The 15,907-nt window shown below is 35.8% G+C and overlaps 2 protein-coding genes and 1 pseudogene across 2 annotated transcripts; 1 reads left to right on the forward strand and 2 right to left on the reverse strand.

The window, feature by feature from the left end:
* Window positions 1–3,156: 3,156 nt before the first annotated feature.
* LOC123221000 (CBL-interacting serine/threonine-protein kinase 7-like) lies at window positions 3,157–4,740 on the forward strand. Its single transcript, XM_044643660.1, has one exon. It carries the CDS (start codon window positions 3,278–3,280, stop codon window positions 4,634–4,636), a length of 1,359 nt encoding a protein of 452 aa, XP_044499595.1. The 5' UTR covers window positions 3,157–3,277; the 3' UTR covers window positions 4,637–4,740.
* A 91-nt stretch (window positions 4,741–4,831) lies between these two features.
* On the reverse strand, window positions 4,832–7,705 carry LOC123220999 (annotated as a pseudogene).
* Window positions 7,706–8,481: 776 nt separating this feature from the next.
* Window positions 8,482–15,866, reverse strand: LOC123219984 (acylamino-acid-releasing enzyme-like). The gene is made up of 18 exons (XM_044641964.1): window positions 15,698–15,866; window positions 14,388–14,563; window positions 13,980–14,289; window positions 13,531–13,749; window positions 13,212–13,430; window positions 12,957–13,031; window positions 12,551–12,689; window positions 12,000–12,151; window positions 11,838–11,920; window positions 11,628–11,749; window positions 11,466–11,544; window positions 10,747–10,924; window positions 10,440–10,500; window positions 10,182–10,304; window positions 9,860–10,057; window positions 9,298–9,366; window positions 8,920–8,996; window positions 8,482–8,815 (listed from the first exon to the last, which is right to left on the reverse strand). Exons 1-18 carry the CDS (start codon window positions 15,862–15,864, stop codon window positions 8,752–8,754), a joined length of 2,511 nt encoding a protein of 836 aa, XP_044497899.1. The 5' UTR covers window positions 15,865–15,866; the 3' UTR covers window positions 8,482–8,751.
* Between the last annotated feature and the right edge of the window lie 41 nt (window positions 15,867–15,907).

The raw sequence follows: 15,907 nt of genomic DNA on the forward strand, positions 1-15,907 counted from the left end.
ACCGTCTGTTTCTGAAGCCTGCACATTCCCCCCTTTCCTTGCATTCGTACTAATTTTTGACTGCATATTAGATATTTGTTATTAAGAAAGGTTTAGTTTTTGACCTCGCGGGGAAACTTGATATAATTGATGTAAAGTTGATAATTGGATTTAAAATTTTATTTGGGTATGGTCAATTTAATATTGTAAATCTGAAATTTAACCTGGGTGTGATCGATTTATCTCAAAAAAGTGATATGATTTAAATAAGGTTTTTCATTATAAAAAAAAAAAACTTTAAAAAATAATAAAATTATTTATGCATATAATAATATTAATAATTTATGTATAATTATTAGATTTAATAATTTTAAATTACAAGTAAACATACCTTCCTTACTGCATAAATGAGTTCTTATTGTTTAATATTTTAGTTAGGGAATTATATTAAATACTTATTTTACCCTTTTATTAAGCAAAAATACCTATTTCTCTTATTCTTAAACAAAAATACCTATTTTTCTTATTCTTAAGCAAAGATGCCCTAATTTTTTTTAAAATACCAAAATTACCCTTCATCACATCTATATAAATCCTCTCACTTTCACTCTCATTACATACACTTTTTATATTACTTAAACACTCACTCTTACTCTTATTTTTACTTAATATCAATTATTACGGGTTTGTTCAAAAGAAAGAAGTTCATATTTTTGAATTCGAATCGAAAAAAATCAATTCATGAAAAAAAGTATTTTTATAAATTTTAACTCAAAACTTAATTTTATTTGTTAAATCTAGTTTGTATGTCATGTAAAAGGATATTTAAATATTTGATAATAATTTAGCGGTTAAATGAAATGTTAAAAAAATATGGAGGGTATTTTGACATTACACAATATATAAAGGATTTAACTAACATGTTAAAAATAAATAAATATATTAAAATACCCTTGAATGTCAACAATAAAAAAATCACTTAAAATTTTGAAAAAACATATCTGAATTTTGAAAACTAACACGTTCAAATAGCATAGGAACGAGAAAACTAAAAAATCGATCTGAAATTTCATAATTACATCGTAAAACATGTCTCAAAAAACATAAAACTAAAGAGACAGATGTCAAATTTGAAAATTATATATAAAAAAAGTCTAGCTCGGTCATAAACAAGCTCAAAATCATAAAAACCGAAAATTCTAAATTTGGTAAAACAAAAAAACTGCATAATACACACTGAAACCGTTTTGTTTAGGCCTCTAAATTGGGCGCAACCAGCAAAGCTATTGTCGTTATAGAGGTCAAAACGAGCTTTGCGTTGATATATTACAGACCCCGTAACTCTTCCCAAATCAAAAGTTATGGTCGTTCAAAGTCTATCGTCTACAGGTCTTATAGTTTAAAAAAAAATCAATTTCCACCCAACCCATGGTTTTCACGGTTCAATGGATCTCCCCCTCCCCCTAAAATTTTGAAAACGCTAAATTTCCCCCCGACCCCACGGCTGCCCATGGGAGATTAACGTAGTGCTGACAGATCTAACCTATTTTTCGGCTAAAACTCGTCATTTCAGCCTCTAATTTCAACACAAAATCAAATCTACACATCCAATAACACAAAACCCCTCAAGAAATTTAAGCAAAACAACTAAAAATCAAAACATTTTATGCATAATTCAAAATAAAAACCCTAAACATTCAAACCTCAAAATCTCCCTCAAATCTCAATACTCATAACAATAAATTAATTCAAACAAAAAGTGAGATGATGTACTATACTTGTTTGTCATTTTCGGTTATAGAAAAATACAAAAAATCAAACAAAAAAGACTGAAACCCATTGCGCCTATGGGAGATTTGAATTTTTCTCTGAATTTGAATCTTAAATCCATGGAAAATGTGGGGTATATATATTAGGGTAGTTTAGTCATTTGCTAAATTGAAGACATTTTTATTTAATCCTTAGAGTTTTAGACCATTTTGCTTAACACTCTTTAATTTTAGACATTTATTATAATTTCCTTATTAGGGAAATTAATTAAAATACACATATGGTTTCCTGCTTATACACTTTTAGGCCAATGTTTTTTTCTTTTACTTTTATGAGCAAATAACATAATTTGTACCTATTTTACCCCTAATTTAAAAAACAAAAAACTCTAAATCAAAATCAAAATAAAACATATGTAAAACAAAACATAGAAAATGTAGGGTAACCGAAAACAAAAATCTCAAACCAATGGGTGACAATTCTTGGAGTTGGAACCTTCGACAAACAACAACACTTCATAAATGGATTTACAGGTAAGTTAGAGTTTTAGTTATTTAAGGTCGATCGCAGTTTATACGATTTGAGTTTATGTTTATTTTTATCAAACAGACGATAAAACCCGATTGTTAATAGTTGTGACTCATTTGTCTAAAAGTGTAGTTGTGACAGAAAGGAAATCTGGATGCAAAACACGTAAATTTACAAGTAAATTGTGCAAACCCACACAAATCATGCAAACTCATGCAAACTTTGCAAATTACACAAACCGTGTATAATCTGTGAAGTGCCTATTGTGTGGTTGTGTAGTTTGCATAATTTGAGTAGTTCGTGCAGTTTGCTTATAAATTTACGCGTTTTATATCTAGATTTCCTCTTCGTCGACAACTACACTTTCAAAAAAATAAGTCATAATTATTAACGATTAGGTTTTACTGTCTATTCAATAAAAATAGATATAAACTTAAATAGTATAAACGACCACTGAACATAAATAATCAAAACTCTATCTTATTTTTGAATCTATTTTTGAAGTGTTATTGTTTGTTGGAGGTATTACTATTTGTTAAAGGTTCAAACTTCAAGGATAATTATCGATTAGTTTGAGATTTCTATTTTTAACTATCTTGTGTTTTTTGTATTTGATTTTATATGTATTTTATTTTGATTTTGGATTAGAATTTTTTGTTTTTTATATTAAGGGTAAAATGTGTATAAATTATCTCATTTGCTTATAAAAATAAAATGCAAAGGTATAAACAGGAGACAATATGCATATTTTAATTAATTTCCTCAGGGCGAAAGAGTTAAAAAAGAACATAAACAAGGGCAAAAAAGTAAAAACAACATGTCCAAACAGAAGTCCCAAATTGGAATAATGACAGGCAGGCAGAACGCAGCCAGAAGCCGAGAAAACCTAGTCACAGTTTTCCCCAAATGCACCTATATAACTAAATTCCATCACTTCCAAAAGTCCCTTGTCTCTCCTAGGCTCCGCAACTCGTGGTTACACCCATTCTCGGTGTAACCCATGCGAGTCATGGCAGCCGGGACTCAGTCCTCCGCTCACCCCAGCCCACCACCGCCTCCACAATCACAGCCCAAAACAACAACCCCCATCGCCACCGCCACGCCAACAGTCCTCAACAGGTACCAACTGGGACGCCTTTTGGGCAGAGGCAGCTTCGCCAAGGTTCATCAGGCTTGTTCCATCGTCGATAACAGCGTCGTGGCTATTAAAATCATTAGCAAGAATGCGAATCTTGATTCCAACATGGAGTCTCGAATCGTTCGTGAAGTTGCCGCCATGCGCCGTCTGCAGCACCACCCTAATGTGTTGAAAATCCACGAAGTCATGGCTACCAAGACCAAGATCTACCTCGTCATGGAGTACGCCTCCGGTGGTGAGCTTTTCAACAAGGTCTTGCGCCGTGGCCGGTTCACCGAAGTCGCCGCCCGCCGCTACTTCCAGCAGCTTGTGTCGGCTCTTCATTCCTGCCACCAAATCGGGGTTGCTCACCGTGATTTGAAGCCGCAAAATCTCCTCCTTGATCAAAACGGCAACCTCAAAGTTTCTGACTTTGGTTTGTCGGCATTACCGGAGCAGCTGAAGAACGGGCTGCTTCATACGGCTTGTGGTACCCCAGCTTACACGGCTCCTGAGGTCATGGCTCGGCGTGGCTATGATGGTGCCAAAGCTGATGCATGGTCCTGTGGAGTTATCTTATATGTATTGCTTGCTGGCTTTTTGCCGTTTGATGATAGAAATTTATTAACTATGTATAAGAAGATTCAAAGAAAAGGCTATCAGTTTCCATCTTGGATCTCAAGACAAGCTAGATCGGTTATATATCAGCTCCTTGATCCAAATCCTGAAACAAGAATGAGTATTGAAGCTTTAATGAATCTTTCTTGGTTCAAGAAATCGTTGCAGCTGAAGGGTGAACAAGAAAATAGTTTGTTTGATAACAGAGATTGCAAAATTGGCATGGTGTCAATGAATGCGTTTGATATAATATCTTTGTCATCTGGGTTGGATTTATCCGGCCTTTTTGAGGTGACGAAGAGGAAGGAGAAGAGGTTTACGACGGTGGAGAAGGCGGAGAGAGTGGTGGAGAAGGTTAAAGAGGTTGGTGAGAAGTTGGGTTATAGAGTTGAGAGAGGAAAGAGTGGTGGTGTTATAGGGTTGGGGAAGCTTGGGAGGATGGTTTTGGTGGCACAAGTACTGGAGATTGCACCACAATTTTTGTTGGTGGAAATGAAGGTAGTCGACGCCTGTGGTGGCGGCGGTGGGGCGGTGGAGTTTGAGGAGGTTCATTGGACTGATTTGCAGGTGGGGCTTCAGGATATTGTTCTTTCATGGCATAACAATGATGTAATTGTTATGTGAAAAAATGGTGAATTCAGTTAATTGGATGGATATTTTATTATTGTAAATCAGTAGAAATTTATGTTAGTAGTTCAGCTGAATAAAAGCTTCAGTTTGTTCCTTCATCATTGCTTGTGCGGTCTGCTCTCAGTCTCAGCTCTCAATTCTAGAAACTTTAATCCTGGAAAGATTTCAGGTGTTGCTAGAATGGAAACATTTCCAGAAGTTGAAAGAGATTGAATTGTAATATATTGTAAAATATTAAGTAATAAAATCTGTACCTATACCTAGAAGAAAGTTGTTTTTAAACCCTGATTGTAGTTAAGAATGAAGGCGCTCACCTGCAATCCAAATATAGAAAGTCTTTGCAATCCGAAATCTTTCTGCCCTCCCTTTGCATAGATTGTTATGCTGAAGATGCCTGCGGGCTAACTTGCCACTCCAGCCTCGTTCATCTAAAACCACTCAAAAATTGATTGGACCATTCATACAAATTGATTTATACAATGCTTACTCTAACTTGACAAAGCTTAAATCTTACCAGCTTTATCAGGAGCCTCTAGAACCAGCAATCGGCTTTCTTTGGTCTCTAGTCCATCTGTTTTCGAATGGATGCATAATCTGCAAACTGCTAGATTCATCATTCGGTAGATCACTTACTGCATTGCTGCTATGACGTTCGAGAGGAGTTTCGATCAGATTTGGATACCAACTCATCGTTTGAACTTCATTGATGCAACTAAAGCTTGTTGCAGAGAAAATCTAAGGATCATCACCATCATCATCGTCTACTCCAGCCGCACACAAAAGTGTCAACATTTGCAAACCACTCTGAACATCCTTCTTCCTTGTTGATTCCAGCTTGTTAACAGCTTGCCTTGGAACTCCACATTGAATGAGAGCAGCTCCCAGAGATTTGAATGTGTAATCATCAGGTTGAATGGCAGAATGCACCATTTCCTTAAAAGTTCCAACCATCTCTTTGAATCTCCCATCCAATGCATACAACCCAAGCACATTATTCTAACTTAATAACTCAGTTGTAAGTTCGAATTCTTTCATCTGTTTTGCAATGCGAGTAGCTTCTTCAAACCTACTATATCGCTTGTACATGATCAACATCATTGCAAACATAAGCTTATTAGTAATCCCAGTTTTCTTCAAGTTCTCAAAAAGCTCTTCTGCTTGTCCAACCATATATTGCTCACGTATAGGCCAACCATATATTGCTTACGTAGAGATTAATGATACAATTAGTGTGCACCTCTTGTGATTTAAGATTTGGTAAGTTTCTTGTGCTTCTTTCAAATGACCAACTTTAAATAAAGCTTAATCAAGGAGTTACATATCACAGCATTTGCAGGCAAGCCAGCAATCCTCATGGCGTCAAAATAACTGATAGCTTCCTTAGCACTGCCAGCATTGGCAAAAGCATTTATCAATACACCAAAGGCAACGACTTCAGGCTCCACATTAAATTGAATCATCTCCTTGCACAGTCCCTCTGCCATTTCCAACTGCCCAAACTTTTCAAAGCTTGAAATCACGGCACAATATGGGATGCAATCACTGACAAGTCCTGCCTCCTGCATCATTCTTAGGTGCGGTTTTTCCATGTGAGGCAAGTCAGAACCAGCTAAAATTTGTACGAGTGATTTATAGCTAGTTAGCTGCATTTGTCAGGTGGTATACCATATCTCCACGCTATCAGATAATTGGCATGCCTTATCACAATTCTTTCCCATTCCATATGCCTTTATCATCACATTGAACTCGAACAGTCAACTTTCTCCCTTCTTGGCGACAACTGAAAGCTCTTTCCCTCAGCATCCAAAATATGCCCCCGCTCTTCATATGCAACAATGCTGGCAGTATAGCCCTCAGAACTCATATTCCCTGCAAGATAAACCTTCTAAACCATGACAATGACTTCTCCAACAGCCCAGCTTCAATATTCATTTGCGTCAAAGCTGATTGGGTGTATTCATCAATCTCAAGATCCTTTCTGTCCATCTCCGCTATGAGTTCTTCAGCTTCAGAAACTATATGGCTTATCAAGTAGGCATACAAAAGGGTGCGGTAGCTCACAATATCTGGCTGAAGGCAAGCCTCCTTCATCTTTGAAAAGTAGCTTGCAGCCTTTTTTATATCATCATGTTGAGCATGGAGGAAAATCAGGATATTACATGTTCTGGCGTCAGGTGGACACTAAGTTCCTCTATCTTATTTGTGCATGAAGCCCCTTCTACTATCTGGTAATCGTGCCATAAATGTGTATCATCGTATTGAAAGTCACGGTATTTGGAACAATCCCTTCTCTGAGCACCTGTACAAGGTTTCAAACACCCCTCTAAGTTGCCCTGCTAGTGCTTTCTCATATGCTTCAATTAAAGCATTATAGGCGTAAGAGCTTAAACAACCATGGGTTTTCGATCCATTTTTCACTCTGCCCAATCATTATTTTAGCTGTTCCTTCCCCACTCGTAGACCCTCTGGAGGACCACTTCTTGAAAAACTCCTTCACCTTTTGGAACTCCCCTGCCTTCCTATACACGTGCACAACAATCTCCATCGGGCTTCATCCCATGTTTATTCATCCTTTCAAGCCAACGGACTGCCTCTTTCTTAGTTCCACCTTTGCTCTAAACATCAATCAAAGTACAATACATAGAATTAATCAACCCAATTCCTTTAATACACATATCGTCTAACAAACTCTCAACAAACTTCACTTATGTGCTTTGCCAAAATTCCTGCGCATGATATTATAATGAATCACATTCATCTCGTAACATCCCTTTCTCTTGAACCACCCAAAAATTTCTAAAGCTCTCTCCCAACGTGACTGCTCCTTCAAAGTAATGCTTCTTTAGTTTCTACTAATCTTCTCTTCCGCGGCTCTAAAGTCGCGTCCGAATCTTTACACGTATCCAAAGCCTGACACATTAACGGAATACAACGTCCATAGGAGGCCCACTTCATTGAACATTTGGCCTGCACTTCACCATTCGCGTTAGCGTCTCCAAATCTATTGCCAATATTTCTATAAATCAAAATTCTAGCATCAGCCTTTCTGTTTTCTCTCTCTTCTCAAATTGGGTTTTCCTCAAAACTTCGTTTTTGCAAGTCGGTTTCAGGGGCCACAAATTTGGTTCACCGAAGTTGTCGTGCTTGTCAATTCTGTTGAACTTCTTGCTAGCTCCTATATTGGAACTTTAAAGCTTTTTGTTTAAATCTCTGCGTTTGTTAATGGGATCTTTACTTGTTTCTAGAGAAGTGACTGAGACAGAAACACCAATATTGTTGGGTGCAGAGATTTTCGAGGAACACAGAACGTGAAAAACAACTGGTTTCTAAATGGGACTTAAATGAACACGTTTCTTTATTTCTTTCTTTCTGACATTGGATTGTAAGGATGAATCCTACATATAGAGTTTCAGAAATATGAAATATAATTGTGATTAACTCTTTTTACTCATTTTGTAGCCCCCAGCTCGCCTAATGGTGATGATGAATGAGTTGGGCTTTTAAAATTTAGTTTAAGGATTGGTGCCGGCTTTGGTTCATACTTAACGGGTAGCCCATATCTATTTTATTATAAATAAATGGGGATGGTTTTTAATACAAAGTTTTAAAACATTTATTCTTTGACATTTAAGTATCATTACGTCCTGGTTAATTTGAAAATTTTGCCTAAAAATTGGTTAAAGACATTTACATTTGAATTTCAACTGAATTAGCTCTTTTGGAGGTATGAAGTTTTCGCATTTTCCCAAAAAATATGGTGGCCATCTAAAAACTGTCATTCACACACACTTGCAGAGTTGCTCCTGTTCTATCATTTTGTATGTTGTACTTTTATGGTAGATGAAAGAAAATATGAAACTATTCTACAATTATGAATAAATCATTGCAATTATCCTCCTTGCAGCACTCCAGATTTACAGAATTTTTGCAGAGCCATTAACAGGATCAAGCATGACAAGAGAGATTATTTTACAGATGAACCAGCTTTACCATATAGAGACAAGGATTTGCTTAACTCTGATTTCATCTTCAAGTAATTATGAGAATTAGGAGATCATTTTTTTTACCCTGCACAGATCAGCAGCCCATGAGACAAGTCAGGTGCCTGCTCATTTACAATACTTCTTGAACCACACTCCAATATTGAGGAAGCATTCAAAGTCCGACTGCGGTCTGTAGAAATGGAAAATATACCAGAAGTCAGCACAATGCGACACATTACCTTTTAAACTATGCTGCGGTTGTGATCAGGAGAAATCATGAAGGCACATTTTTACCTTTCAAGTGCATGAACATCCTTGGGAAACATAATGACTTTGGTTTCAATTCCTTTCTCCTTTAGTGCCCGTGCATACTACACAATTCAAAAAAACATAATCCATTCAAGGTACCATTATACACCATCTACTAGTCATCTACACAAAATAATTCAGGGATGTTCCATGGTTTGCTAACAAAAATTGTAAGAGAGGATGAAAAAGAAAACCAAATTTCCAGTGAAATTCCCATTGTCTCTCTGGTAGGTTTTTTTTATCTTGTGCACCTTTGCAGCATGACTTAACAATCATTTAAGCTCTTGCAGAAATTGCCAACTATATAATTAAAACAGATTAGTCATTTAAAATCATTTGTATAAGTGGAATTTAATATCTTACTTGCAAGCCAACAGAAACTGGAACACGAAGATCCTGAGCACCTAAAAGAAAAAGGGTTGGTGTTTTGACCTGCAGAATCCATTAAGATGCGTAATTTAGCAAGGAGATTCTATTTTAGCAGGGAAGAGTCAATAGTCATGATTCTTTGAAATAAATCTGTTTTTTTCACAAGAAAAACAAGTTCTAAATCTTTTGCTCATGCGTATCAATATTACAATAACCTGAAATCTATGAATGTGGCAAACACATCCAACTTATTGCAAGCCAAAAAGTTACTCTGCTAAGAGATGAGAGATTGAAAGAGGACAAAGACTAAGAAACTCCACCCTCACCATCCACATGTGGGAAATAAGTCCAAAATATTATTATCTTTTGCCAACATCATGAGAAAGGCGCAACTTTGATACCATTTACAATGGCTACTCCCTTAAAGTATACTGTCCACTTTTATCCTAATTAGCACAATTTTTATTTGCAATCATCTAAGAAACCTCATACCTCTATATATATCGTACAAAGACCCTTTTTAACCACTTGACATAAAAGACATTGGTAAACACACCTTTGAGATGTGTGATATAGGAGACTTGCTGTAAAAGAGAGTCAAGTGCTCAGCCGAAGGTGATTCCGTAAAGCTGTATTTCCCCTTGCTTCCATAGGATACCACATAACACCAATCAGGGATATCTGTTGTACCAACCATCAGTGCAAGATTGCAAACAGGATTCATTACAGCAGCTGCAACAAACTTATCTGGTGCCTGAACAAAATTTAAAAACAATTATCAGTATGATTTTGAAGGTATGTTACTTTCATTTACTAAAAATGATGTAACAAATCACAACATCCAGTCTACCAAAGAACACAAATGAAAACCATCACACCTGGCCAATCAAGTGACTAGTTAGAAAGCCACCATGGGAATTGCCAAGCACTGTTATTTTAGAGGAGCTAGCAAGTCCCATATCAATAACATGATCTATAGCAGTGAGTACATCATTGACATCCTGTGTGTGATAAGCCAAGATATTAGGAGACACATCTTACCAAACAATCTAAAGAATCTTATGAGAATTTAGATGCTCTTGAAAGAAATGAACAAATCGAAGTTTACATAACAAATCTGGATTGAGAATCAGCACCTGGGATCCAGCTTTCCCTGGAAGCGATTGCAATGCTTCCTCACCGAATCCCAATGACCCTCTGAGATCAACTACCATGTTAGAAGAAGCTTAAATGAAAATTTATGCCAGCCTCCTTTCTTATTTTCCTTTGCAGAAGAAGGACTATATGAGAGAGAAAAAAGAATCTATTTCTGAGGTTAAGCAATTTCTGTGGGCAGAGTGGGATTGTGTGATGTAGGGTTTAGAAGAACCGACAACAGAGTATATACATATGTAACTTAAATTTCATAATTTAACCAAGCTAAAAAGGTAAAATTTCACTTGCCTGTAATTTACTATCAACAAACTGAAACCGATAGAAGCAAGAAAAGCTTGGGTCTTTGAAAAGCTTGACAATGAGACAGAATGTGGCCCCCCATGAAGGACTGCAATTAGTGGATCACAGGCGCTATCTCTCTTAAATTTAGAAGAGACAAATATAGCTTCAAACGGTTTCTTGGCACCTGAAATGAATAAAATACATACAGGACTCAAAAATCATGTTGGCATGAGTAATATGATTTCAGAATTCAAATATTGCTGGTTATAAAACCGGAAGATTATTAAATAAATGCACCACTCTACATTAACTCAGGCATCAAATATTTGCAGGGGTCTGAGCCTTGTGCAGACATTTTAGATGTATCCTAATGCTTTTATCAAGGAATCAGATGATTTATTATTATTCTGCAAACTTCCCAAGTACACCATCAATTCTGCTTTGCCAGTAAAACCTCCGGATTTTATTTAATTTTACAATTGATTATTTCATATTCTCTCAATCATCAACTAACTTTTTATTAAATAACACTATTCTTTCATATCACCATAAGATCATAAATCCATCAGAGACTTTGGCACATCAGTATAGCCATTTTTGTCCTAATTAAGACAAAAGCATGCACTCTCAACAGAATGCATCAGTAATATTCCATCGACCTGTATGAAGGCACCACTTAAAATATAAAAATATGGTTGTTTAAAACCAGAATCACATTGTAATACCTTCTGTTATGTTAGCAGAAACATCCTTCACTGGAATTTTCATAATACTGAATTTAAGAGATGAGAGCAATGATCTAACCTGCACAAGTAGAGATTCTGTTTCATATAATCTAAATTTGTTGTATCCACTTATGTAATATGTAGCAAAAGAAAATGCATAACCTTCTTTGAGCATCTAAAGATGGGGCTTGAGACATTCAACCAATTCCATGCACCATTCTTATTGGCTCTCTCAACAAGATAAGCGTATTTGATTTGAGGAATGTCTACTGGACTGCTACACACTGCAAATGTGAAAGGAGAAGAATTCAATTCCATATCTTTGCTTCAAAATAAGATGTGCTATGGATAAAGAATATAACTATGTGTTACCAGCAATAATATTGTCCCCATCCAGTGTAAGAACATCCCATGAAAAATTTGACTCAGTGGGAGTAATGCGTAATGACTCCCCACTGTAATTTCATAATCATATAATCAGTTGATTTTATCAAAAAGATTTCATCAAACAAGGTCATAAAATCATTAAGTCACCTCAGCACATTCACTGAAATTATTACTTGACTACTACCCCAGGTGGAAGATAATATCATAGTGCATCCATCAGAAAGCCACGGATTACTTAGGATATATGAACAATAAAGCCCTGGGAAGCAATCATCCTCTGCACACTGCACGGCTGGAATCTGCAGAGATTTTTTAGAATAGAGCAAAGTGAAATGCAGCTCTATCATTAAATAAATATATATAAATAGAAAAATAAGTATATGACTAAATCAACATGTTTCAAAACCTTCAAAATTATTTACTTAAGTATGTTATTGGCCAGTTTATCACCAAATAAAGAAAAAGAGAGCAAAGCACTTAAGCAAACAAAAACATTTAGCCCTATCTCCATGACTTACGTTTATACAGGTTAGAAATCTGGTAGGTAAGTGCTTGTTTCACATGTTCACAGTAGAATCAATGTTCATAACTTGCGAAAGCATGCAAGGAAACAAAGGATGGAACAAAAATAAAAAGGTATTGATTACTCAGAGAAGTTGACTATATCCAGAAATAACTATAAATAGCAGATTGCTCACCACGTCAAGAATTTTATCAGATGTAGATGGCTTTCCATTGGTGGCCCAATCAATTCTGTGAAGTGAATTTGTTGCCCAATGTGCTCCAGAGTCCACAGAACATTTTGCAGATAAAAACACAAGGCCCTTTCCATCTGGACTGCAAAGACAGAAGAAAGGGAAAAATGGTATATGTTCAACCAGAATCAGAGGGCACAAAGCAAACTAAACAACTATGATCCACAGGTCAAACTCCTACTTTAACGAAGGTATAAAATTAATTGTAACAGCCACAGATTCCTAGAAAATTTCTCCTAATCTTGATAAAATTAATTTATATATTCCACAATTAACAAAACAAATGAATGGTTTTAATAGATCAAATCAAACAGTCCCCAATAATAAAAATGTAAGAACATTGTAATACCTGAATCGTGGAAAGAAGGCACTGCTGATGCTTTGAGTTAAGTTAACAACAGGAAAATCTTCACAGGAGCTATCTCTGGAGCATGAATAGAAATTCCAAATAATTCAATACATCAGAGTTAGCTATCCAACTACTATATGACACTATTTACATACAAAAGAACACCTTCCCCCCCACCCCTCCACCATCACCCCCAAAAAAAATCACAATAAAAGAAGAAGAAGAAGATTGGATTCTAAAAAGCAAGTGACCCACTTGAGTTTGCACTCACTGCCTTCTGACTTGTAAAGTGATGCCTTGACTGCATATAATGCACATGGCCTGTTACAGCAATATTTAATACCCAGTTTTCTTGAATCTGATGGCCACCCAACAAAAACCAAATATTGGTGCAAGCCTTCGGTTGATGGAGCCCATACAACTTGCCCAATGCTCAAAGACTTCGGAATTCCTTTAACACATTGTACCTCTCCACTGCACAGAAATGGGAAGTTTAATTTAAGGTTTCAACATTCAAATATAAACTCCCATTGATTTATCATAGCAATAGAATAGACAAAGCATAGATGCAGACCTGTCAATGTCAATTAAGAAAAGAGAAGGCCGCCTCTTTCCTGCATAGGTTTCTCCCCAATCCTCCTCCCAATCACCTTGACCATTCCAGCTACCACAATCCTTATCTGTGGAACCAGCTTTCTGGTAGCCCATACTAAACATTGGCTTCGGAGGAGATGGTTCCTCAGCAACATAAGCAATAAGAGTTTCATCAGAGTTCCAAGATATTCCCTCAAACCTGTATATCCAGGAAGCCTTCAATTTTTTCCAGGACTGGTAAGGCAATATGGTTAAAAACTCTTCTGCTAGCACAAACACGGTCAATACCAGTTCCTTTACCAGCATAACTACTTATAAAATTGAACAGTTCAACAGCTAAACACACATGCAAAGAGTAAATTAAATTAGATTAGCTCAGAATACTAAAGACTAAATCACAAGAAGAATGATAGTTGGTTCATTAGTTACCATCCATCAACATATACAGAGCCATGCACAGTTTGAGGGATTTGGAATTCCTTTTCCAACTGAGATTGATTCCAAATTTCAAGATGAGTAGGAGATTCATTTTCTGGATTCCGAACTACAAGAAGCTTTGAACCTGACGGTGATGGAACAATAGTAGCTGCACCTGCCATCTCAAAAGGAAATGGGGCCCATTGAAAGTTTACAGAATTACTATTTTCCTTTGAAATAGCAGTGGATAGCATGAACTTCCTCTTCTTGTTAGCCAACAGATTTGGTTGGCTAATCAAAAACATAGCCTGTGTGCCTATTCCTGCATCAATGATTTATAACAAAAAAAAAATATAGTGAATCATGGGCATTATGAAGGAATTAAGTATGGCAAAAGGTTGCAAACATCATCAGTCATACCACTGCCTGAATTAAAAGTCCACGCCATGTCAATGGTAGTGATATTAAAGAACTCTTGAAGCAACTTGGATTGGGAAGCATATTCTTCTTCACTGGTTGTGTCTAACCCTGAGAGAATTTCCTTTGGGGTACCAACCTTAGAACCATCCATGGCTAGAGATGTGGACAGCTGCTTACTACAAATTTAATGAAAAATAAAATCATTACTAACAGTCTACAGGTAAGAATTTTGGGAGCAGGAACACATTTCTCTAAGAGGAAAACACAATTAGTCCATAAATAGAAGGTGCAATACAACCATTTAAGTAATAATCACTAGATTGTCCTTGTGTAACAATTACATTCCGGCAATTCTAATTCTGAATTATATAAATTGCATGGTATAAATAACCATTTTATAGATTGGTAAATGTAAACAATTCACAATTAAGCAACTTTTTATTTATGCATTAGTGTGCTCACTTATCAAAGAATATATCAAAGTTTACTTCTATAAATATATACATGTGAATGCAAAGACATACTAATAAGTTCAAGCAACCTGATAGAAATTGGGAACATATTATACATACATACATACATGTATATATATATACACACACAAAAAATAAATAAATAAATAAACTTTGAGTAACTAATTAACTATTTCCAAAGCTAACATAAGAAATTTTTGATTACCTGAATGTAGCACATGAATATTCCAAAAACGAAGAAAGAAATAGAGAAAAGAAGTTGCAACTGCTAGAGGTGGTATAAAGGATAATTTCAAGAACATCAAAAAAGAAGGAAATGATGGGAGTTACCGGCACTTATAAAACTAGTAAAACATAGACAACCAACTAGCTATATACAAAATTAGAATTTCAACTAAATTATTTCCAGTTATATGTATTAAACATAAGAAAAAGTCTCCGCAACAGTAAGTGATAGTAACAAATCATAGCAAGCGTGAAGTTAATTAACTCGATTTATGACAATAATACAAATGCCACAATATTCTATTCTATCAACAAAATCTCTATAATTAAATGATATAATCATCACTACTTGCATCAAAAACAAAATTCAAATCTAGTTTAAAAAATTAAAATAAATTACATAAAACCTGATCAACGAATCTTCAACATACGAGTGTTAAACAACACAAAAATCATCCAATTCATTAAGTGCTAAAAACTTATCAGTAAACGGTATAAAACAAATGCAGAAATTAGAGAGATAGAAAACTGAATCAAAGATGGTAAGGTGGGAACCTGAAACTAGTAGTTGAGTGTTGTTAGCAGTAAAATTAAATTTACGAGAGAACTTACGCAGAGAGTGAAATAGTGTAGAGAGTGAGGAGAGTTGCAGAGACAGTGTAAGAGTGACGAAGATGAGATAAAAAACGCAAGAAAGATTCAAGGAGAAAGCACGTTGACTCAACACGACTGGCCGACTGGGAGATGATGCCACTTAATAAAAATGATATTCTACCCATTGCAAGCTTTTAAAATACAATTTGGAAATTGGAAAATCAAGGG

The sequence above is a fragment of the Mangifera indica genome, chromosome 7 (genome assembly GCF_011075055.1).
Source record: "Mangifera indica cultivar Alphonso chromosome 7, CATAS_Mindica_2.1, whole genome shotgun sequence".
Lineage (NCBI taxonomy): Eukaryota > Viridiplantae > Streptophyta > Magnoliopsida > Sapindales > Anacardiaceae > Mangifera > Mangifera indica.